Source organism: Xenopus tropicalis, chromosome 5 (genome assembly GCF_000004195.4).
Source record: "Xenopus tropicalis strain Nigerian chromosome 5, UCB_Xtro_10.0, whole genome shotgun sequence".
Taxonomy (NCBI): Eukaryota; Metazoa; Chordata; class Amphibia; order Anura; family Pipidae; genus Xenopus; species Xenopus tropicalis.
The window spans coordinates 93,464,279-93,491,301 of NC_030681.2; the positions used below are offsets into that span (position 1 = coordinate 93,464,279).

Consider the following 27,023-nt stretch of genomic DNA (forward strand, 5'->3'; position numbering starts at 1 on the left):
TGCTGATAACTAAGCTTCATAAATCCATATTAGTGGCAAAACAATCCTATTCCAAATATGTTTAGCAGCCTTTTTGTGTTTTGAATTACAGAAATGTCAGATTAATGAATGCAGTGCAATGTGCCAAGTGCAAAACTCATCACCGTGTTTTTTTTAACCACAATGCAGCATTTTCCCCAGAGTTCCAGCCTAACTGCAGGCAATGCACCAGTATGGATTGTTGAAAATAGATATAAAATTTGAAGGTAACGATATTTTAAAAAAATAGACTGATTAATCATAAAAACATTATAAACTGGATATTTGTTTAAAAATCACTATTACAACTGTGACAACTTAAGTGAAGTGATGAAAATCTACTTTATATGCAATATCTCTGTTTAACTACCAGAGACTGTGAAAAGCTATTGGTATTACCAGAAACACCACTCAAAGAGATTAAGTGCCTTTGCTTTATTAGAACTCAATATTTAATGGTCCAAAAATAAATAATTATCCAAAAATAATTACTGTTGTTCATTTGTAGTATAGTACCCTCTGTTTTGTATTGCAGCACATACCAACTTGCCTTCACAAACATTTATTCACTCTCTATAAAATCCTTCATAGGTTTCTGTTCTTTTGGGGTAAAATACTATTTATATTATACCATTTAAAGGAAGGAAGCCTCTTCCCATACTTGTAATCCAGCTTTTTGCATAGTGTCTGTTGTAACAAAAAATAACTTAAACAAAATGTTTTTTTTCTTATCAATGCAGAAAAAAAATCCTTTAGACTCATAATACTAACATACAATCTAGACTAGCCATTTCAGTTCAGGAAAAGAGGACAATGAAACTTTAAATAAACTACTATATGAAACAGCAACAGCATCTATAGGCACATATGGGAAATAAGGTGTCCACTAGAGCCTCACCAGAATTGCCTGCCTGTCTGACAGTTTGAGAAACAATGTTCTAAAGGAGAATTTATCACTGTCTCTGTGTATGACTTTATGGAAGGTCATGATATTGTCATCCTACCACAAAAAAGTGAAAAGATAAAGGAAATTAAAGTCTCTTGTCTGAAATTTTATCAATGGAAGCAATGTCAATCTTATTTTTCAACAAAAGCAGCTTAATGTTATGTCATTTTGTTAAAGTTTAACTATAATTTTTATAAAAACTTTCCCTTCAAAATGTTATTTACATTAACAATTTAAAAACTATTTTATAGTGTATGTGTATTTCCAGTATGATTTATACATACATGCATTGGGCAAATTCTTTCCTCTAACAACAATGCCAGAGGTTTGGTAGAAATTATTGTTGTTTCTGAGTACACTTACAGGTATGGAACCTGTTATCAACAATGCTTTGGACCTGGGCTTATCCAGATAAGGGACCTTTCTGTAATCTCTGTATCTCTATACCTAAAGTCTACTGGAAGATCATTTTAACATTCATTAACTCCAATAGGATTGTTTTGTCTCCAGTAGAATTATTTATATCTTAGTTAGGATCAAGTACAAGGTACTGTTTTATTATTACAGAGAAAAAGGAAATCATTTTTACAAAGTAGAATCATTCACTTATAATGGAGTCTATGGGAGAACCTTCTGCCCAATATAATGGCTACCATGTATTCTACCATTCAGCAGTTGTTGTAAGTATCCACCCAAATGGGACAGCGGATAATCATGTCAGTTGGACAGGTGTCTGTTTGCCTCTCTGATGTATTAAGAAATTCTCTTTCTTTTTTTACAGGAATTGAGGTGTTTATAATTGGAATGGGAAGATGTGTTCAAAGCTGCACTATGGAATTCTTCTCTGTTCTGTACACTTCCCTCATTAGACACTTGATACGTGCAGAAATTAGGATCATAACATGCTCAATAATAATCCTGCTGCAGGATAAAAAAAAGTCCCCTTAACCCAATATCATTAACATTTGAGTCACTATATTTGTTATTTTCTCATTTCCTGCCTGTGTGTGGGCTTATTATCAATTTTTGAGTTTGTGAATTCAAGTTTGTTTTTCTAAATCGAATACTCTCATATCGAATGGTAGCTTTTTTATAAATAAGGAAAAAATCAAATAAAAAACTCACATATCTTGCATTTTTCGAGTTTAGGAGATCTAAAAATTTGAAAAACTCAAAAAATTAGAGTTTGAGAATATGGCCTGACTACAAGGCACATTTTTGCATTCGAGTTTTTGTTTTTTTTGCACTTATTAAATATTAGACATTCAAGTTATTGACCCATAACTTGAATTCAAGCACAAAAAACAACTTGAATTGAGTGAAAAAAATCAAACTTAACTGTTGATAAATCACCTCCTAAGATTTGTAATACAAGTATAGGATTTGTTATCTGGAAGCCCCTTAGCTTTGAATTACTGGAAGTCAATCTCCCATAGACTCCATTTTAATCAAATAATTAAAAATGTTAAAGATGATTTTCCTTTTTCTCTGTAATAATAAAACATCTTGTACTTCATCCTAAGTAATATATATATATATATACTGTATATATATATATATATATATATATATATATATAATCCTTATATAATTAACCCTTATTAAGTTAATTTAATTGGGTTTATTTAATGTGTAAATCATTTTTAGAAGACTTGAGGTATGCAGATCCATATTACATAAAGATCCCTTATCTGGAAAACCCAAGGTCCCAAGGATTCAGGATAACAGGTCCCATACCTGTATTACATGTATCCATAAAAAAGGAAAAAAAAAATATATATATATTCATGCTCCACATACATTACTAATATTTAATGTCTAAACATTCAATGTATATGACTGCAATGTAAAATAAATTGTGACAAAGTAGACTCTTATCTGTATTACTGAAACATCATAGCTTTTGTATGGTTTTATGATTGTGAAGCATGCAGGACAACATCCACACAGGACTATTTTGTTTCAAAATAATGATTTTACAGAAAGCCATTTGCCTGTATTTATTAGCTGTGTTGCTGCCTGCTCTGCTGGCTAGGCACTAAACCTTATGGATTTTATGGCATCTACTTCACAAGCTGTACAATCGAAAACCTAATTTGCTCTGTTATATAATTACCAGTCCTGGCAGGCCGGGCAATCCTCTTTGACCAACATCCCCCTGCAAATCAAAACAATAAGAAAAAAATTTACTGAAATTATCATTATATAAAAAAGGGTAATTTGCCAAGTGCCTACATGCCTTAATATACAAAAAGAAGATAAAACAGACGCATTCCTGTGAAAATGAAGCTGGGATGAGAAGCAGTGCCATTTCTGTAATGAGGATTTGTTTTCTATACAATACATGAATAGACGGGACATTAAATAATAATCAAGTTGTTGCAGAGGGCTATTTATAATCTATTGTAGATATATAAAATAAACATTCAGTGTAATAAAATGAACTTGGTAAGTAAATCATTCCTCTGCCACCTGCATATAGCTCTGTCTACGTCTGTTTTCAATGTGCAGCTTTAAATCCATGTTTTTTCAGTAACTTTACATTATCGGTGATAAATGAAAAACAAGGCTGATCTTTTTTGTTGAAACATGATCTGAAAGGCTTTAGAAGGACAGCACACAAGAAATCAAAGCAGCAAAAAGTAATTGATGGGCCCAGACAGCCGCTTAATTTTTTTTTCATGTAAACTAAATTATTATGCTGACAAAACTGCACATTTCCGTTTAGAACAGGACAAACTACAAAATGTTTGGAAAACAATTTATCACAAATAGCTTGCTATGGTTATTTTAAAATGTAACTGCAAGTCTCGGGGGAGAGGGATATTCAAACATTTTTCTGGAAAAAAAAAATTAATATCAAACTATATTTGAAAAGCTTTGGATGCAATTGGTAAACAAAATAAAAATGAAAGCATGAATAAACAGTAACGAAGTGGTTACTTAATACCCAGGTGTTAAAGGAAAAATAGACCTTTTATTAGAAAAAGAAATATCATAATTAAAACAGCAATATATGAGGTTATTTTGTGGTGATAATTTACCTTGCTGTAGTTATATGTAACACAGATTGTCACTGGCAGGTGCTGTATGGATAGCCCTGGCAGGGGTTTACCATTACCATTTAGTGGTACAAATTGACCCTGAAGCTAATCATTTACGTGTTTGTATTTTTTAGCAAACAGTAACAAAGGTTATTGGTTAGTAAAAATGTCCCAGTTTAGCAAGTCCTATGGTTGACACAGCAGAAAGGTCAGATTAGATCAGTATCCTTTAAAAGGGGATCTATTGATATTACGCATGGTCAGCTCCATGTATATCTCAGTAAGATACAATGGTTATTCGATATTTAAAGAAGGAGGTAGGCAGGATGAGCAACTAGAAGCATCCCCAATCTTGCTGTATTGTAACTCCCACCAAAAGCTAAAGAGTTGAGTAGTTTCTCTAATATCTAAAGAGCTGCAAGTTCCTCATCCTGGTTAAAGGGAAAGAAAGATATGAAGAACTGGGAGTAGTGCTGAGCGAATTTTTTCACCAGGCATGGATTTGCAGCGTATTTCCGAATTTCACCATCGGCGAATTGTTTTGCGAACTTCAGTGAAAATTCGCAGTGGAAAAATTCATCGTGCGTCAAAAAAGTTAAAGTCGTGTCAAATTGGCGCGGTCGTGTCAAAAAAGACACGGACGACACAAAAAAGCGCGAGCGACAAGTTTCACCAATTTTCTTGTTGTTGGATTTGATGGCAAAACGAAACGGGAAAGATTCGCTCATCACTATTTAAAAGTATTGATATAAGAACTAATGTTTTAAAGGATACACTTATAATATTGGTATTGAAAGTACTTTATGGATGAATATATATATATATATATATTTCCCCATTGCATAGTCTGATTTAACTATGTGTGATTTATGGTATTTATTGAGCAGCTCTTTGTTTTGTGGAGGAAGCAATACTTGTTTTCAATTATTTACTGAAACTACTGGTGAAAAAGGTGCCTGAGGATGAACAAGGTAAGTGAAATCACACAGAGAAATATAATATGTGCAGTGTATTTAGAGAAGGAGAAATAAGGAAAGTATCAAGCTTCCCTGAGCATGTGAGTTTTTAGGTAAAACTTTATAATTTGAAGATTAGGAGGAAAGTATACTCAGTGCACTGCAGTTCATATCCATATGGAAAGTGAATACAAGGCAGCAGTTATTGTGTGGGGCACAGTGATTGTAATAACCAAACACAGAGCCCCGAGACGGTCCTGTAAGCTAAGAATGCTTTGTGTATATTCTTTTATACACTTGCTATTAAGCCTATGGGGCTGATTTACTAACCCACGAATTCGAATCCGAATTGGAAAAATTCCGATTGGAAAACGAACATTTTGCGACTTTTTCGTATTTTTTTCGATTTTTTCGGCGCCCTTACGACTTTTCGGAAATTATCGCGACTTTTTCCTTACCAATACGATTTGCGCGAAAAAACGCGAGTTTTTCGTAGCCATTCCAAAAGTTGCGATTTTTTCATAGCGTTAAAACTTGGGCGAAAAGTTGCGCTTTTTTCGTAGCGTTAAAACTTAAAAGGCGCGATGTTTTGCGCAAGTTTTAACGCTACGAAAAAATCACAACTTTCGGAATGGCTACGAAAAACTTGCGTTTTTCCGCAAAAATCGTATTGGTAACGAAAAAGTCGCAATAATTTTCCGAAAAAATCGCAAATTACCGATCATTACGAAAAAACGCAATCGGACGCATTCGACCCGTTCGTGAGTAAGTAAATGGGCCCCTATATCTTCTAAGAAAAAATATCAGTTTTCTTGATAAAAAGAGGGTTAAATGTGTATGTGGAACTATATTAATTGGTATTTTTAGTACAATATTAGGATGAAGAACCATGAAGCTACTTAGTAGCAGCTACGTGTCACAGCTACTAAACGCCAAAAAATACCCTGCCATAGACAATACTGAGAATTGCCTCTGCTAAAACACATGTACAATTATCAATAAATCATCAGACCTCAGGACCTCAGGCAGAAGCAGCCTTTCTTTTTGTTTCATTTTACTCTCTGATAACGTCTATGCTTTGTGTTCCTGAGTGTTGTATTACCCGATAACCGATGATAAAATAATTATAGGAGTTGTGTGTTTTCTGTGCTTTCCACCTATGGCTTCTAGTTATAACTTACAGTCAAGCCTTAATCTTACCCTTTTCCTGTATTTCACACACTTGTTTGTGGTCCTACTAATACATCTCAATGGGTGCTTTATCCAGATTTTACCCCATAATGTTGACCTGGTTTTACTAATAATGTCTGTCTGTCCTCCGTGAATGTCATTTTTTAGTGAAATTAAGATTTTTAAATTACTAACCACATGCACATCCTGCCCTGTGTCCTTCTGTAAATGGTAAATGCCAGTGAGTTCAGGGGTGGCTGCATCTCCAGCATACCCCACCATCAATAGGTGCAATTGCACAGGATTGAGCAGATGAGGGAGGACAGACTGCAGAGACAACTTCCCTCCTCTCCCTTTTTAAGAAGGTTTTTTTTACATACACTGTCCAGTTTCATAAACGAAAAAAATTTAGTTTACAAAGGGTTCGCAAAGGTAATTTTGAACAAAATTGTTCACAAAGCAACATTTTTGTCCAATAGCCACCATTTTTTTCCATTCTATATTACATTCCCCAAGTAATTTCATTTTCTGCCACTGTATTTGCTGGGTGGTCAGATTTATATCTTTGCCTCTAATACATCAGCAATTTAGAATTCACTGTTTTAACTATGTGTGATTTTTATCATTTTAATATTTATTGTGCTTCATAATTGTGGAGGAAAATATCTTTTGTTTTGAAATATTTACTGGTTTATAAGGTGGAAGAGACTTTTATTATAGTGTGTAAGCCAACATCACCGGTGATGTTGGCTTACACATGATACTGAATTTGCCCCTAAGTGTATTTCAGGCCAGATACCGGTCAGGCAGGCCCCACGTGTCTGCCCCTACACGGGCCGATAAGCTGCCGAATCGGTCCAAGGGACCGATATCGGCAGCTACTATCAGTCCGTGTATGGGGACCATTACTCTGAGTCAGATAAGAAATATGGCACCGACTGAGGGTGTATTCCACAGAAAAGTAATGGAGGAGGCAAAGAGAAAAGCGAAGGAATCGTAGACAGGGCAAACACCTTTCCAAAAGAGATAGATCTAGATTTGCAGAGAAGATACAGGCATACAAATTATAAAGATCCTTTAACACTTCATATGAAAGGGGAAGACATTTGAGATTTTTGAAATGTTTTAATCAGTTATATTTTATCACACATTTACAGCCAGATTTATTTTCATTTGTATTTTTTGTTTCACCTGAATAGTCCTTTTAGCACTTAAAATTGTTTTTTGAATAATTACTTGAAAACACAAATTCATTATTTAGTTCATTATTCATCTTGTATAAAACCACGAAAAGCACTAATACAAATCTAAGCCATCTAAAGGCTGTCGAGGTCAAGTAGAAGTCAATGGGAGCTGGCTAGGCAAATTGTAACACTCTTTATTAAATTTGGAGTTTTAAAGGTTTTCGTGATTTTCAGTTGTAAGCACACAAAAGTTCTTACAAAAACAAGGATTTTAAAGTTTTTATAGTCTTTTATGTACAGGTATGGGACCTGTTATCCAGAATGCTCGGGACCTGGGGTTTTCCAGATAAGGGGTCTTAATTCAGATCTCCTACCTTAAATCTGATAATAAAAATATTTAAACAGTAATTAAACCCAATAGGATTGTTTAGACTCCAATAAGGATTAATTATATCTTAGTTGGGATCAAGTACAAGGTACTGTTTTATTATTACAGGGAAAATGAAAGCATTTTTAAAAATGTGACGTATTTGATTACAAAATGAGTCTATGGAAGATGGCATTTCCGTAATTTGGAACTTTCTGGATAATGGGCTTCCGGATAAGGGGTCCGATACCTGTATTTGTTTTGCATTTATATCCGCGCTTTTTATATTCAAATCTTTTAATAAATAAGTCAACATTTGTGCTTTTTTGATTTGTCTTTTTTTCATACTACAAAAATCCATAAAAATTACGAATTTGGTGGCTTAACAAATTTTCTTTTGTTTAAATAGCAAGTTCCAAAGATTTTTATTACCCAGTAACATTATACAATAATAAAAGATTCTGAGGTGCTTTTTAATTCAGAGTGCGACACTCCTGCCTCTATACTGCATTCTGATTCACCTCAGGACCTTACAATCAGGGTAGGATAAGCAGAAGGCTTCTGTAAAAAGTGTATATATTTCATGTTCCATGTTACTCTCCAAACTGATGTGAACTGATCCTCTGACATTAACAATGATTTTTCAACTCATAAAAAGATATTCACAATCAATCCTGCATGGAATTATAACATATTTGTTTGAATTTTCTGTCTTCAGGCTCTCTTACTACAATGCTATGTTACAAATACAAATTGACTCTAGAGGGATCACCCTAACTGTTCGTCATGGAAATCTTTATGCAGAAATCAGTATTCCAGCAATGGTTATATACAAGCTTATTGAAATGGCCTAACAGATAATAATCATACTGCCCCTGCAGGGGATATAAACAAATATGACTGGATTATACTGCATATATATATATATGGTGTGAATTATTCACCAAACTGACTGACTTTTTTCAGATTGTCTATATCTTAATAGTATGTTATAGTGATAAGCAAATTTGTCCCGTTTCACTTCACCATAAAATTCGCGAAACTGCAAGGAAATTTGCGAAACAGCAATAAAAATTCGTGAAACGCATTTGTCGCGCAATTCTTTTTTTGGTGCCGTGCAACAAATTTTTCCGTGCCGAATTTTCACAGAAGTTTCGCTAAACAAAATCATACGGAATATTAAAAATGTAATGTCACATCAGCTAATCATAAAGAGCAGCCCATGCAGGGGACATACTGCACAAACAATTATGATTGAAAAATAATATTATTCACAGAAACTCAGTCCCTTGCAGTAATTTGGTAAAATAATATATGCAATAAAATATTTCTCAGTTGTTTCATTTGTTAATTGTGTTACAAACAGCATTTAACTGCGCATTGGTTTGGTACAAGCCAGAAGAAGTTACTCATGCACTATATCTGTGTCAGTTGTACTTTAGTATAAAACACTATAAAACTAAAAAGCAATGTGAGTAGTTACAGCCATATAAAGTGAATTCTTACTGGCCAAAGCATTAAAATAAAACCTCATCTTTTAAGGATGATAAAAGGTTGGTGACAAAAATGAGTTATATACAAATGCTCTGTCAGCTGTGTGTGATTTATGACTTTATATTTTCTGTATTGATAATACAGAAAATATTTCTTTGCATTATTAATGTGTGGAAGAAACTAACTTATAGTTAAACCTATTTTAACTATTTACGCATTTCACCATCGGCGTATTGCGTATTGTTTTGTGAAACTTCAGTGAAAATTCTCAGCAGAAAAATTCGCTGCACGTCAAAAAAAGTCACAGTTGCATCAAAATTGGACGTGGACAACAAAAAAATGCAGGCGAAAAAAAATCGCACGACAAATTCGTCACAGATTTCTCGCCATTTTGTGAATTTTCTTGTTGTTTCACAAATTTTATGGCAAGGTGAAATGGGATTGCTCTACTGCCAGGCTGAAGGTTTACAGAAGCTGCATAGAAAGGAAAGTTGTAATCATAACCATTTTTATTTTTGCATAATGCTTGTATTTCTCACACTAGTTGTTACAATGTTCTTTGTTTCACTGCTACCTTCCAACTTTACAATTTGGACCCTGCCCATATGTATGTATTTTTATAAAACTGTCGTATTTTCTCTTCAACGGTTTGGTAAATTGCTGAAATTATAGGCCTATGCTCAGGAACCCCCCTATCACTGCCAATGTGTGGCTTTTTCCCTTGCTCTGCTATGGAAAGCTCTGACAGCCAATTTTTTCCACCTGAGTTAAGTTCTAAATATCAACCATAAGCCATAGGGTGTTCTGCAGTCCTCCAAATACATGTATCTTGCTGGTATTACAGCCTTATTTTATTTTTTTTACTATCTACATAGCACAAGAAACAATCCTGATTTACTTCTTAGCTTTGGTTTGGGGAACTGTTTGTAATGTCTTGATAAAGGTCTCTGTCTAGGACCGAAACGTCGACTTACACCATTATATTTTTGCACATAATTTAAGTTCTACGTTTTGGTCCTAGAAAGAGGCCTTTATATAACAGCAAGGCTGATTTTAAGTTTTACCTCAGCTGCAGATGTATAGTAAAGGATTACTTGTCTGTCCCACAGAGGAAGGGGCCATTTGTATAATAAATAGAGAATACTCACATGCAATCAAATGAGATTACTGTACATTACATATTCAAAATACTTCTTAGAAACAAAGAGAAAACAATACAAAAATGAAAAAGCAATACAAGAAGAAAAAAAGATTGCCTGAATGTGACAGAAACAATGATAATAATGAGGGTGACATTTTTAGAAATGCATCCCATAAATCCCTAGCACATGAAAAGATAAACCAGACTGTGAAATAGCAATTACATTTACTTGAATTCTGCAGGGAAGTGGGTATAATAAACAGAATCAAGCCACTTGGGCTCATTTACTAACACTGGGCAATGTGGACCTGGACAGTAAGTAACCCAGTAACCCATAGCAGCAAATTAGCGATTAGCTTTTTTTATAGAGGGACAGCTGCAGGATGATTGTATTAAGCAAAAAATTGATTGGTGGCTATGGGATACTGTGCTAAGGCAAATTTGCCCAGTCTCAGTAAATGATCCAAACTGAGATAAATGGCAACAAATCTTGCTATAGTACTAAAGTGACAAATCAAAAGATAGTAACTTACCTTGTCCCCTTTCTTGCCACTGGGTCCGCTCTCTCCAGGCACACCCTTATAAAAAAAATAGAGCACAGTTAGAAAATGTTTTTATTTTTTTTTCAATAAAAGATTTCAAATAAAATTCCCCAGTATGAGATCTAAAATGGGTATTTCAGTTCATCTTTAAGTTATCTTTTGGTACTATGTAGGCAGTAATACATAAAATGTAATATTTACAATTGGCCTTTATTATTATTTAGCTTTCTATTCAGCTGCTCCCCAGTTTGGAATTTCAGCAGCTATCTGCATGCGAGGGTCGAATGAGCCCTAGCAACCAACCAGAGGAGGAGACCCTAAATAGATATGTAAAAAGTAAAAATAACAACAAAACTGTAGTCTCACAGAGCAATAGTTTTTTTTTTTTTTTATTTGTTAATGACAGTTGGAAATAAGTTGATGAAATATTGAAATAATTAGAAAACTATTAAAAATAAGAATAGGACATGCTATAACATACTAACAGTTAACTGAAAGGTGACCACTGCTTTATATTCAGAACTACTTTCAGATAACTGAAACTTTCTGATCATCTGCCTAATCTCTTCATATTTGCTGTTTACATGTATATGAAATTTGCACAGGTGACAAAATACAGGTATGGAACCCAGGGATTTTCCAGATAGTGGATCTTTCTGTAATTTGTATCTCCATAGGTTAAAAATATTAAACAATCATTTCAACCCAATAGGATTGTTTTGCCACTAATATGCATTCATGCAGCTTAGTTACCATAAAGTACAAGGCACTGTTTAAACTAGACAAGGGGGGGGGTTGGTAAGCTAGATTCTTATGGGAGAGCTAGTGTAGATGGGGCAGTGGGACCAGTAAAGGGTTGTGGGGGAGGAGTGAGGGGGGCATATAGTTTATCAGATAAGGAGCTTCCATTGTTACAAGGGAAACAGACTAATTTTCACCTTAGCTCTAACTGTCCTTTAGCTAATGTAAGCATCAGAGGAAGAAGTAGTAATCTCCGCTGCATGCTGGCTAATGCGTGTAGCTTGTCGGGTAAATTAGGGGAGCTGCAGGCTATTGCATGTATTGAAAATTATGATTTAATTGGTATCACTGAGACCTGGTGGGCTGAAAAATGCGACTGGGCTGTGAATTTAAATGGGTATACGCTTTTTAGGAGGGACAGAGTGATTAAAAAGGGTGGAGGGGTTTGTCTTTATGTAAAGTCAGATTTAAAGCCATGTAATAAAGACATTACCAATGAAAATGTTGAATCTCTTTGGGTAGAAATTTCAGTAGGGCTGAAGGTCACAAAAAAAATGATCATTGGTGTATGCTATAAACCACCCCGTATAGATGAGGGGGATGAGTCCCAGCTACTTTTGCAAATGGAGGAGGCTTCAAAATTGGGTCAAGTTGTTATTATGGGGGACTTTAATTATCCGGACATTGACTGGAGTAATGGGGTGGCTAAGTCAGAAAAAGCTAGTAGGTTTGTAAACATGCTAAATGACAACTTTTTATTTCAGGTGGTTCAAGAACCTACTAGGAATGATTCTATTTTGGACCTGGTAATATCTAATAATACTGAACTTATCTCTAACATTTGTGTGGGTGAGCATTTGGGGAACAGTGATCACAACATGGTCTCTAGGGATGTAGCGAACCTCACAAAAAAAGTTCGCGAACCCGTTTGCGAACTTCTGCCAAAAAGTGCGAACTTTTGCGAACTTTGCGAACCCCATAGACTTCAATGAGAAGGCGAACTTTGAAACCTAGAAAAGCCATTTATGGCCAGAAAACTGATTTTAAAGTTGTTTAAAGGGTGCCACAACCTGGACAGTGGCATGCAGGAGGGGGATCAAGGGCAAAAATGTCTCTGAAAAATACGTTGTTGTAATCAGTAATCAGAAAATAAAAGCAGTCCTTACAAGGACTATTGGGTTACAGCAGATGAGATCAGAAGGACAGCTGTCCCCAGCAGCTACATACAGAGCAGTAGAAAGTAGATTACTAGTCAGCAAAGCTACCTAAACTGCCCCTCAAACCCCTGCACAGCTCTCTCCCTATGCTAACTCATCAAGCACACACAGGCAGAATGTAAAATGGCTGCTGGTCTGTGGTTTATATATGGAAGGGAGTGGTCCGGGGGTGGTCCAGGAGGGAGAGCTGCCTGATTGGCTGCCATGTATCTGCTGGCTCTGGGGTGAGAGGTCAAAATTTGGCTCCAGCTAAGGCGAACCCAAAATTGCGAACATCGGTAAAAGTTCGCGAACTTGCGAACTTGCGAACACCCGATTTTCGTGCGAATTAGTTCTCCGGCGAACAGTTCGCTACATCTCTAATGGTCTCCTTTGAGATAATGCTACAGAGACAGCTCTATAAGGGAGTAACTAAAACGCTCAATTTTAGACGTGCAGACTTTGCCAGTATAAGGGCATTTCTGCAATGTGTCAACTGGGAAAGGCTTTTCATGGGGTTAGACACAGAAAGAAAATGTAACATCTTCAAAACATTGCTTTGCAGGTATACACAACAGTATATCCCCCATGTAAGCAAGGAGAGGCATCGCAAAGCAAAACCTTTATGGCTGAATAAAAGAGTTAGGTTCGAGGTTGGTAATAAAAAACGTGCTTTTAAAGCATTCAAGTTAGCTGGGACAGCGGAAACTTTCATCAGGTACAAGGAAGCAAATAAAGCATGCAAAAAAGCAAGCTAAAATAGAGATGGAAATGGATATTGCAGCTAGGAGTAAAAAGAATCCAAAATTATTTTTTAATTATGTGAACAGTAAAAAAATGAAGCAAGAAGGGGTGGGAACTTAATTATCACGGGGGGTACGTTGGTTGATGAGAACGGGGAAAAAGCAGAAATTTTGAACTCTTATTTTTCATCTGTCTATACATCTGAGGAGCCAGATAATGAAGGCTTCCCTGTTAATATACCCAGTTCTAGTAATTTAGCTACTGATGCATGGGTCACTCGGGAGGAAATTCAAAAGAGACTTGAACATGTAAAGGTAAACAAAGGTCCAGGACCGGATGGGATTCATCCCAGGGTATTAAATGAGCTGAGCGCTGTGATTGCCAAGCCTCTTCACATAATTTTTCAGGATTCGTTGAGGTTTGGCATGGTGCCGAGAGACTGGCGAATTGCTAATGTGGTGCCATTATTTAAAAAGGGATCTCGTTCTCAGCCTGAAAACTATAGGCCTGTTAGTCTGACATCAGTAGTAGGAAAGCTTCTGGAAGGGGTAATAAGGGATAGGATAGTTGAATACATTGCAGTTCACAATACTATTAGTTTGTGCCAGCATGGCTTTATGCGTAACAGATCTTGCCAGACTAATTTAGTTGCCTTTTATGAGGAGGTGAGCAGGAACCTTGATGCTGGAATGGCAGTTGATGTCATCTACTTAGATTTTGCTAAAGCGTTTGATACAGTACCTCACAGAAGGTTAATGATCAAATTGAGGAATATTGGTCGAGAACATAATATTTGTAATTGGATAGAGAACTGGCTGAAGGATAGAGTACAAAGAGTGGTGGTAAATGGAACATTTTCTAATTGGGCCAGTGTGGTTAGCAGAGTTTCTATTTTTGCTGATGACACTAAATTGTGCAAAACTATAAGTTCCATGCAGGATGCTGCCGCTTTGCAGAGCGATTTGACAAAATTGGAAAACTGGGCAGCAAACTGGAAAATGAGGTTCAATGTTGACAAGTGCAAAGTTATGCACTTTGGTAGAAATAATATAAACGCAAACTATCTACTGAATGGTAGTGTGTTTGGGGCATCCTTAATGGAGAAGGATCTAGGGGTTTTTGTAGATCACAAGTTGTCTAATTCCAGGCAGTGTCATTCTGTGGCTACTAAAGCAAATAAAGTGCTGTCTTGTATAAAAAAGGGCATTGACTCAAGGGATGAGAACATATTTTTGCCTCTTTATAGGTCCCTGGTAAGGCCTCACCTTGAGTATGCAGTGCAGTTTTGGGCTCCAGTCCTTAAGAAGGATATTAATGAGCTGGAGAGAGTGCAGAGACTGCAACTAAACTGGTAAAGGGGATGGAAGATTTAAGCTATGAGGTGAGACTGTCGAGGTTGGGGTTGTTTTCTCTGGAAAAGAGGCGCTTGCGAGGGGACATGATTACTCTGTACAAGTACATTAGAGGGGATTATAGGCAGTTGGGGGATGTTCTTTTTTCCCATAAAAACAATCAGCGCACCAGAGGCCACCCCCATAGATTAGAGGAACAGAGCTTCTATTTGAAGCAGCGTAGGTGGTTTTTCACGGTGAGGGCAGTGAGGCTGTGGAATGCCCTTCCTAGTGATGTGGTAATGGCAGATTCTGTTAATGCCTATAAGAGGGGCCTGGATGAGTTTTTGAACAAGCAGAATATCCAAGGCTATTGTGATACTAATATCTACAGTTAGTATTACTGGTTGTATATATAGTTTATGTATGTGAGTGTATAGATTGGTTAGTATAGGTTGTGTGCTGGGTTTATTGGATGGGTTGAACTTGATGGACAATGGTCTTTTTTCAACCCTATGTAACTATGCAACTATGTATGTAGTCTATGGAAGATGACCATCCTGTAATTCAGAACTTTCTGGATAATGGATTTCCAGATAATGGATCCCACACCTGTATTAACCTTTTTATCCACAAGTTTTGCTTGCATGTAGGGAAATGCTAGTCACTCCAACTATGTAGAAAAGTAAGTTTCTTTATAAATAACTGTCACAGTTGCCATTTAAATAAAACTAAGTTTCTTTGCATTTTAATGAAAATCTGCCATGCCTCGGCTCTAACTGCATGTTTTTCTTTCATGTTTTATGTTAACTTTTGCTATTTTGTGTGCCAAGCAAATTGTTGATAGTTACTAGTTTTGAAGTGGTACCAGATGGGTATCTAATTAGCAATCCAGGCTTGCTGGCTCTGAATAGTAGACCTGTCAGAAGTCAATGCACACTAATTACAAACTTTGTTAGAATGAACACAGCCACGATTTTGTGCAGATTTAAAATGTTTATGGATAAAAATATACCATTGTATTATCTTTATTGCATGCATCTGAAAATCCCCAAACCTTCTCTGAATAAACAAGCTATCATATTGGTTAAACATATCCAAGCTTAATTGGAATTGGAAACACTCCTTCTAACAAACTTCTAACCTCCTCGTATATATAACAATGAAATAAAATAATGATATAAACACCCAAGGGAATGTGACAGCATTTTAGAGGCTGTGTGCCTTTACCACTGCATTGGACAGTAGAATAATATGGACAGTGTTGCTATAGCTGCAGCCACATAATCAGCATATATTGTGTAACTATATAATTATTATGGTAATATTGTATCATTAAGTGCCACAAGTCAAAGAAATGGCTAGTTTTGACCTTCTCTGCATCTGTGACCAGGAAGGAAAAAAAGGGTATGAGACACCAGGTAGGGAGGTGGGCAAGATCAGGAGTCAGTAAAGGAAAAGATGGTGGCATTGAGCATTGCTTTAGCAAGTGGCTATTTCATATATTGTATAGTGAAGTTATGTTAAGCTAGCAAAAAGTAAGCTTCTCTAAAGAAATGTGTTCAGATGTGTCAAGATGTGTTAACAAAAGATACTGTTTAAGAGAGAGATTGTGAGAAAGTCAGATGAGAGGGAATTCAAGAGAAAGGGCGTGGCTCTAGTAAAATCTTAAATGAGTGAGATGTTAAGTAGATCATAAAAAGAACACAAAAGAGCTAATTTTGGTCCGCAAGCGTAGTTGGCAACTTGCACTTTTCCCTGCAGGGAGTATCGTGTGAAACCACTTTTATAAAGTGTACTTGCAGCAAAATGCACTCTTTGCACTTCCTTTCACATCCTTATAGTTGTGCTTAGTGCCCCTCCATCCTTCCTGCCCTCCATTCCGAATTGGGCACTGCTAAATGTATTGACACAGGGGAACCCTCCTGACTAGGCTGTAGCTCCAGGGTCCTGTCAGTGCCCTACATCAATAGGTGCTGCACACTTGCCCTGAAAGTATATGGTACGCATGTATCTTGCACGCCAAACATCAGAAATGACACAAGGCACTTAGGAAATATTTGGTGCAACAGAGCATACAAGCAGTTGCATCTATTTTGGCTAAATGGAATAACTTGAGTAGCTGCAGAGCAATTTCATCAAGAGAATCACCTGCTAAAATTCTGGGAACAAAAAAACATTGCATTGTGGGGGAAAAAACACAGCAATTGCAACCGAAATTGCACTTTGCACACTGTGTCAAAGTAAGTGAATGTGCCCTAATAAGCGGTTTGGTAAGTACTTTGAGATAAGTAGAATAGAGCAGAGTTGTGAACTGCCAGGGTCAGTTGTTTAAATGTTGTGTGGAGACTGGCAGAGTGGCATGGCAGAGGAGGAGTAGTTGCTATGGTGTATGATTCTACACTCATATTACATTCAGCCTGGTTAGTTTTCAGCTAAAAATAATACATCTCTGTTTTGTCAATTTGTATTAAACAAGTGCATTTTAAAACAATTAAAGCAACCATTTTCTCTGGGGATTGCATATTCCTGAGTGACCCCTGGTAATATTCCATCCTCTTAGTCAGTAGGAAAATTCTTTATAATTGCAAGAGACAGAGCTTAACCATGAAATCATTGGTGGCTGTTGCTCCTAATGCATGTGTGCACCATATGAACTTTATAAGAGGCCATTATATTGATAATATCAATTTATGTGGCTGTACAAAATGAGCATGAGAGTAAATTATATAATTATATTGTCTTTAAATGATTTGTACCTGGGCTCCCTGTTTTTTTTTTAATAATGTATAAAAGTAATGACTTGGTGAATTGGAGGATACTTTTTTAACTAGACCCCAAACATTGCATTAATCTGTGGAGGCTTCATAATCTGGGGAGGCTTCATTCTGAATCACACTGCACCGGTACAGTGGCCCAGGTCAACTTTGTAGGCACAATGTGATTTAAGAATCATTTCATTTAATACAGCCAGAGTTTCCAAACTATTTCTAAAGGCAGCAGCTTGCAAGAAAACAAACAATTTTAATCTGCCTAAGTGAACTTTAGTACAATAACTTCTGCATTAAAGTTTGAGTCCCTTCCACCTTGGAATGCATTAGGATAATGAAAACTACCTGATGCCCTTTAAAATTCAACCTTTCTTTTTGTTCATGTATATACTTGTACATTTATATGCGTGGGTGTATGTATAATGCATTTTACATTGTATAACTCTGCAGTTTAGCCTTCACATATTTATATATTTTAAAAGCTTAACAGTTTATTTTTTCTCAAATCATCTTTATATTTTAACGTGAAAGCCAATCAGACACAGACCTCTTTAGCCATCGGTAAATTAATGTAACCCCTATCTGATCCCGAAGTAGTGTATCAGCATTTACATACTTATGTGGCATTCACCCTTTGATAAAATAAATACAAAGCCCATAGAATGAATAGGAAGTGGCGGAATTTCACTCTTGTGGTATGTGACAAGATCTAGTTTCACTCTTTGATAAATATGCCTACAGAGTTCTTTTAATAACAGAATTCATGGGCACTGTACTAGAATATCCTTCCCAACCCCAGCCCAGTGGCCTGTGGCTCTGTATGTATTGAGCATACTTTCTAGAGGGATTCCAATCTCCATTGAAATCCCAGATTGTTTTTGTACAGCCAGTGATTCTGAGATTTCTCAGGAATCTAGCAGGGACTGTATCTGTTTACTAAATACCCCAACCCACTGTTTACTTGACTTACAAAAAAATCCTTTCAGTACTTAAATCCCAGTGCAATTTGTCAGGCTTTACTTTTAGAAAAAAAATTCAAGTTTTGTGTGTGATTTGCCAATTTCTCTTTTACTGCATACACTCCTCCCGAACTGTATACATTTTAGATATTATGAAAGCATTTTTCTTTGTGTACTACCTGTATGCAGATGATACCCACATTTATCTGTCCACTCTTTCAGTACAGTATTAATGCCACTGGCAGTATTTTTTTTTAGTTGACATAGCAGTTATTATCCACTGCATTTTTTTAAAGTATGTTGCTTTACATAATGTTGTAGTTAATACCTTTTCATGACTTGCACCAGAAGGCCATAGACGGTAAAATTACAGATATTTTAAATGCAAATAATGCTTTCTGCAAATGATAACTATTTGTAAAAACATTACAGTGGGGTATTTTTTGTGATTTTACATACACTAAACCATCTCTTATGCTTCTTCTACATTAATTTATGCACAAAGCATTACTTTATGCACCTAATCCATGTGCTAATGCAGGAGTCCCCAGCCTTTTTTTACCTGTGAGCCTTATTCCCTTGTAAAAAGAGTTGGGGAGCTACATAAGCATGAAAAATATTCATGGGGGTGCCAAATATGGGCTGTGATTGGCTATTTGGTAGCCTCTATGTGTACTGACAGCCTACAGAGGTACTAGTGGTACAACTAGTTCTTATGCAACCCAAACTTACCTCCAAGTCAGAAACTCAAAAATAAGCACCTGCTTTGCTTTGAGGCCATTGGGAGTAACATCCAAGAAAAGAATTTCTTGTAAAAACATTTCATATACTACATATTCTGGGCAACTGGCCTCTGTATAAACGGAAACAAAATATTTGTACACCAACTTTAAAACTGCATACAAAAGATTGTGGAATGCTGCATCCTGCTAAACTCTGTGTCCATCCCTTATTGTTTATTAATCATTTTGTTGCAAGACACCTTTCATTCTTTCAAAACTAATTTTTCTCTTTTGACTAATCAGATATGATTTATGAACTAACAAAAGTCAAGTCATTTACATTGCCTTCATCAACCATTCTGCCCCTCAATCATCAATGCCAAACTCAGTTTCAACATCTTTAAGTACTAGAATTCCATATAAAATTCAGCTCTTATAGGCCAATTATCTATGAACTATCATACTTATTACCATGCATTTAGTGTTTGTAAGTCACTTAGACCCAAGTTTTTTGAGATACTGATTCTCTTCTCTTTTATTTTTGTTACCTAGAATTTATCAGTGAAGTATCACAAGCATACTTTATTGTTAATCCATAGAACTTTTTTAGATAGTTTCTAGATAACACATTTATTGGAAGAATGTTCAGTGGTGGAGACCCTGGAGACCTCAGAATAATAAACATATGTTAATATTCCTTTTACATTTCAGACGTTGCATGCATACCTTTATCATTAAATATGTAAAATGAACATTTTTAGTACAGTATTTTATACTTTTTTCCACTTTATTTGTATTCTACTGTTATGCCAGGCAATGAACATTTTAATTACAGTAATTTAGCTCCTTCTTTATCTTACTGCTTAGTTTCCTCTACAGTAACAAAACAAACTTTTGTCAGCGTATCAAATTGTGGTTGACTTTAATAGTGTTGTCATGAAGCGGCTTTAGGCTTGCTCATCATTAAATCACTTTGTTATTGCTTGGTTTTCTTTGTTCACACACGAGTAACATTTTTAAAGGTTCAGAAGACACATCCCCAATTATTCTTTACAAATGATGCATTTTATTTGATGTATCTCATTTTGCTACAAGGATTTAAATTGCTTTGCTATTTTAACAACTCTCCAAATCATCCTACATCCATGATGATGATGACCCATGCATCATGCCAATCAATCAAGAGAACTAAGTCATAATCACTGCTACATTATCTAAAACAGTAGGCCACAAAATGATAGCTGCATATAAATGTGCACTTGTAATAGTCTTTATTGCAAGCCCCACATTACTGTAATAAGAATCTGCTTACACGTTTTGATATTACAGATAAGGAAGCAAAATGTTAAAAAAAATCTCAACATCATTTTCTAGTTATAAACAATACAAAACAATAATATTCACAATTTAACATGTCCTAAATATGTGTTTTAGGCACAGCATTCTGCTTTGCCAAGAATCTATTCTATTATAGCAACAATATAAAGATAACCCTCTATCTCAAGATAATAAATACAGGTATGGGACCTGTTATCCAGAGTTGCTAGGGTTCAAATTACCCTAGAACCAAACATTGATTTGAATGAGAGGCTGCCACATGAACAGGAGAGGGGCTGAATAGAAAGATGAGTAATACAAAGAAAGTAGCAATAACAATAAAATTGTAGCCTCCCAGAGCCAGAAATTGAAGGCAAATAATTCTAAAACAATAAAAAAATAAAAAATAAAGCCCAATTGAAAAGTTGCTTAGAATAAGCCTTTCTATAACATACTAAGGGGCATATTTATTTTTGTGTGTAAGCCAACATCACCAATCTGATCTTTACTTTAGTTTTCTAACTTGTAGGTGACCGTTAAAATTTAGTTGCTGATTGCTTGCTATGGGCAACATCACTGATGATATTGGCTTACACACCATAATAAATATGCCCCTAAGGGGCTGATTTACTAACCCACGAATCCGACCCGAATTGGAAAAGTTCCGACTTGAAAACGAACATTTTGCGACTTTTTCGTATGTTTTGCGATTTTTTCGGATTCTGTACGAATTTTTCGTTACCAATACGATTTTTGCGTAAAAACGCGAGTTTTTCGTATCCATTACGAAAGTTGCGTAAAAAGTTGCGCATTTTGCGTAGCGTTAAAACTTACGCGAAAAGTTGCGCATTTTTCGTAGCGTTAAAACTTAACGCTACGAAAAATGCGCAACTTTTCGCGTAAGTTTTAACGCTACGCAAAATGCGCAACTTTTTACGCAACTTTCGTAATGGATAGGAAAACTCGCGTTTTTACGCAAAAATCGTATTGGATCCGAAAAAATCGCAAAACATACGAAAAAATCGCAAAGTACCGGTCATTACGAAAAAAACGCAATCGATCTCCATTCGACCCGTTCGTGGGTAAGTAAATCAGCCCCTAAGAGTTAACTTAGAGGTGAACCACCCCTTTAGCAGTTGTAAATGTGCTGAATAACTTTCTGCCCTATTGGTGAGACAAAGCAAATGTCTAATTTAAAGTCAACTGGCACTCTAGTTAAAACTACCGTTTTATTTTTGTGGATCTTTAAATTAATTTTTCTTGATATTTTAGTATTACTTTTTTTAAATGCTGTATTTCATTTACTGTGTATATATACATACACAGTATATATGTATGTATATACCAGTCCTTGGAGTACCTCATATACTCCACAGCCAAAATTTTTTATATAAAAATTTATTTGCAGACTGGCCCCACCTATAAAAATGTTCACAGCTGTATTGTAGACACATTGTACAGAATAATTCAATGTTTCGGTTCTCAATAGGACCTTTCTCAAGGAAAGGTCCTAATTCTGTACAATAGGGCTGATTCACGAAGGTGCATTAAAACGAGCGCTATTTATAGCATGTGTTAAAAATGATATCGCGTCTTATTTTTCGCATCTTAACGCTCAATTCACTAAAAGGATATTGGTGTTAATTTAGACGCGATGCTGTTTGCGTTATTTAAGTCGCGAAGACCATTTCCCTGCAAACTGGAGGCTGCATCACTCTAGGGCCAACACATACTTGAATAAATCACACTGTAAAGTCCATATTGTGTTGCCAAAAGCTCATGAACTGTACTTTTCTATAATTACCGCCTGCCCCAAGTAGGTGTTAATTTTCGCATAGACTAATGCGATATATAGTGCGTCTAAGTGTTTGTGAATCATGCGTTAGTATTATTTCTGCGCGAGAATTAACGCAATGCGATTAAATTAACTCATGCGGTTGCGTGCTAATTAAAGCACGCAATATGCGACTTAACGCATGCGATAATACTTTAGCGAATCGCGCGTTTTTTTCACTGCAATTTTAACGAAAAAAAGCATGCAATATGCGTTATCGCACTTTAGTGAATCAACCCTAATGTGTCTAAAATAAAGCTGTGAATATTTTTAGGGTGTGTCAGTCTAAAAATATACCGGTATATACTGGCATATATACCTAGTGCCAACAATGCCACATAGTTTTTTTTTATATCTGGAAAAAAGACATCACATAGGTATGCTTTTACCTAAGAATTACCTAAGAATTTTTACCTAAGAGAATTTATGTATATAATAGTATCCCATAAAGGAAATCTAAACAATCTATTTGTTCTGAAAGGCCATTTTAGTTGTTCAGTCCCAGTCTATAAAATTGATTATTGCCTATGATCGAGACTTGTTAAAAATGTACGTATTGCTTATGGCTACACTTATTGACTAAGGTTCTGAAATAATCCAAGGAACTTCTTTATGTGTAAAACAAAAACAAAAACAAATGTCTGCACTAAATAAAAGAAAGTGATTTGTATAGTGTCTGGTAAATTTTAGATAAAATAAAAAATGGTTTAAGACGCATATTATAAATCATGTATTACTTAATAGCCCAGACTCTTACATTCTGCAGTTTAGCTTTACAAATTTTCAAAACAATGTAACCAGTTCAAACATTTTGAAAAATCTCACATTGAATTGGATTCTGGGTGAATTCTGTCACAAAATGGCTCCTCTTTCTTCTGTTATGTGTCTTGTTTCACATGGCTGATTTCAGAGACCCATGAAGCAAATGAGCTTCTGGCAAATAAGACATGAAATATAGAAATAATGCTGGTTCATAGTTATTCTATGTTTACCTAGATATGCAGTATAATATCCCATTATCTAATCTGAAATCAGTGATTCTTGCAATGGCACACAAGAAGATTAGTTGTCTGTGGTAAATCTGCTCTTTCCCATGGACATTAATGTAAATTGCCAGTGGGAAATCATATGTGATGTCTGTGATTTTTTATACCAGCCCATAGTTTCCTCTAAAGGCAACTTCAGGCTACTATGCTGTGTGTATGTTTTCCTAATGGTCAATTTACATTAAAGCCTGTAGGATGGCATTCAAGAGATTAGGTGCCCACGATAGAGCAGATTTACCTCAGCCAACTAATCTACTTGTGTGTCATCACCCTGAGCAAAGGCTACGGGGAACTTTTTGATCCTTTTAAATCATGTTCCTGTTTCAAATTGATCAATATTGATTAAATTGAAGATTCCTAGCTAACTGATCAGAAAATAATTGATTAGAAACATTTTTTTATGGTTCAGTCTAATACTAACAGATGATCATTTTGGCTCCCAAAACATGTGTAAATATATTTCTGTATTTTTAAAGTTGTTGTACTAAACATTGCCCATAGTATATGATTTATTTATGTTCATTTTCCTCATTCTGAACTTTGCACAGAGCCACAGAAAAAGGCATTTTTTCCTCACTCTCCCTCACAGCTTCTTTCTTGTTAGACCTATTCTATATAGGGTGAATTTTGGGTTTTGTCTGCCATGTATTTAGGTGAGGTGTTTTTAGGGGCTTGGTGGAAAACTAATGATTTGATGTGATTTCCTTTAGGGGGTGGTAATGAAAAAAAATCACCTCATGCCTTAGTGTTTCAGCTTCCATTTCATTAAAGATTTTAGCCCAAACATTAGGCAATGGTCTACACCAATGATTTGTAATACCTAAGAAGAGTAGATTCACTAAGGCTTTTCCTTTAAAAGAGATAAGACTAGCATATACTATTGCATAACCTGTTAATGTGTTATTTGTATCAGCTGATATATACTGTATCTAATATATCTACATATATTTTTAAAAATAATATGAGAAAATATATTGTATCTATACATCTTTATCCTTCATTGTAAAAAAAACCCACAAGAACAGATTCGGCAATGCTTAACAATGGACAACAGTGTGAAATATGGCAAGAGTTATCAAGAAGTGAATTTGAATTGTGCCTAAGGCTTGAAGAAAATGTCTTGAGCAAGCAAATTGAATTGTGTATTTATCAAACTGTATTTGCATTTCAATAGACATCCCTATGTGTGCATCTAAAACTCATAGCAAACTCATTACAATTGGTGACTTTCTCTACTGACATCTGCCTAAAAACCTGCAGAAAAATTAATGGCGAAGACTTGCATTTAAATAACAATGACATTTAAAAAAAAAAAAAGTAAACTCAATCAGAAGTGGCAGGCACTAAACAAGGCAAAACGCATATAAACAATAGCCACACAACTAGAAAAAAATATAAAAAAGATTCATTTTATTTAAGCAGCCATTAAGAGCAGATGGCTGACTGTTTACTGTACATTAGGAAATGCAAGGTGGGAGTGATAAGGTGTGCAGCTTAATCTAAACTCACATCTACCTCCATTAAAGGGATACTAACCACATAATTGCCACAATTTTGGAATATAAAACCATTGCATTTTACACAATGTTTCATAGTGCTATTTTAGGGGTCACTATTTTATATAATAATTAGTTTGTAAGTTATCGCCTCAGTTAAACCTATTTATCTCTTTGATTTTCTTTGTTAAAAGGGAACAGACATACTGTGTGCATCATATACATACTCTTTACTTAATAAGCAACTTTACCACTTCAGATTTACTGTCTCATGAAGCTAATTTTCTGTGATGAGAAGATATTAACATGGGGGAAGGAGGTTGGCTCACTAGATGGGGACTAACATTGATCTTCATGTACAGGTATTCAGATTTTTTTTCTATCTTACATTTCTATCCTGTACAGTTCGTTAGTTTATAAGGCATCATGTGCATGATGGAAAAACATTAATGCTTTATAAAACAATACAAAAGTAAAATACATAGAGATGCCTCTAAGTGCAGGATAATTTGTAACATTGTATGACATTCCACAAAAAGCATTTGAGAGATTTTGCTTTTGTGTTCCCTTATTTGCTTCTTCTCTACATTTAGGCAGTGGTTTGTGGAATGCTTGGTTATTTCCATATATGATCACAGATATAGAATCTATTATCTGTAATGCTTGGGACCTGGGGTTTTCTAGATATGGGATCTTACGTAATTTGAACCACCATACCTTAAGTCTGCAAAAAAACATTAACAAGTCCATTACACTGTTTTATCACTACAGAGGAAAAGAAAATATTTTTGAAACATGTAAATAATTTGCTTAAAATTAGTCCATTATTAGTCCATAATTGAAATTTTCAAAAATGATGTCCTTTTTCATAATAAGACAGCACATTGAGTTTGGTGGCCATGGGAAAATTGGCCTTCCAGTACTACTGAATATTGGGTTTCTAAAATAGATTGCATATAGCTGTCTTCAAACTAAAGAAACATGTGTGAATCTACAGTATATATGTAAGAAATAAAACATAAAATATATTTTATTTGCTAACTACATACATATCACTGAAACGATAATGCTAGGTAAAATATTCTAGTGGATATATTTATAGAGGAGTTTGAAGTTCTCACACTATTTAAGAAGATGGTATTTTACTGTATATTAAAAGGTAATTTCATTATATTATGCTGTAGGCAATTAATGTCCACATTTCCTCAATGTCACCTCTCTAAAATATGATCATGCCAAACTGCCAAGTGCACAGATTTATTTTTATACTTTTTTGACAATGACACTTTGTCAGCTTGGGCAAACCCAAAAGAAATTTGGGATGACAGGTATTGCATGACTGATATGTATATCTATTTTAAGCCTGAAACGCTGCAAAATAAATAAAGCGAGCGATAGGGAACATGCCTTCCAGCTTCTCCTTGTTGTTCAATTCAGCTAAAACAGCAATTCATTCATGACCTGTCGCTGCCATTGGTCCTAAAATAGACATTTTAGGACCAACGAAATATATATTATATTTTTATTTTGTAACTGTAACTATTAATTTAAAATTACCCATTTTTTAAGATTATTGTGTTGCACCAATATCACACAGACTACATGGTTCCTTTAGTGCAGTCCCTTCCCATCAGGCAAGTCTTTAAGGTAAGGTAACTAGATAATTTTAAAAGTCACAATTGCTGCTAATAAGTAAAAATTACTGGTCTCTAATACATGGAAAATAAAATGAATTGTAAATGTATTTTCATGCCCTTAATCACCCACAGGGAGCATGATTTACATCTTATGTGCCATTCTCCTAAGGGTTATTCCAGGTGGCTCCCAACAGAAAATTTAGCCCTGAAATGCAATACTAACTATAATTTCTACATTTATATTCAGTAAAAAAGTTTTGTGGTTGCACATTATGATTTAACATACAGTGTAATTACTACACTAAGCACCAATCAAAAGTGTTTTTATGGCCTTAAACCATAGATTTGGCTTGCTTACATAAGATAG

The 27,023-nt window shown here is 35.4% G+C and overlaps 1 protein-coding gene across 3 annotated transcripts in view; it reads right to left on the reverse strand.

Moving 5' to 3' along the window:
* col19a1 (collagen, type XIX, alpha 1) overlaps positions 1 to 27,023 on the reverse strand; it is a 367,958-nt gene that overhangs the window by 122,515 nt on the left and 218,420 nt on the right. For all 3 annotated transcript variants that reach the window (XM_031902344.1, XM_031902343.1, XM_031902345.1), the window contains exons 19-20: positions 10,854 to 10,898; positions 3,081 to 3,122 (exon numbers count right to left, since the gene is read on the reverse strand). In XM_031902344.1, coding sequence (XP_031758204.1) covers positions 3,081 to 3,122; positions 10,854 to 10,898 — 87 coding nt within the window. The remainder of the gene's footprint in view (positions 1 to 3,080; positions 3,123 to 10,853; positions 10,899 to 27,023) is intronic.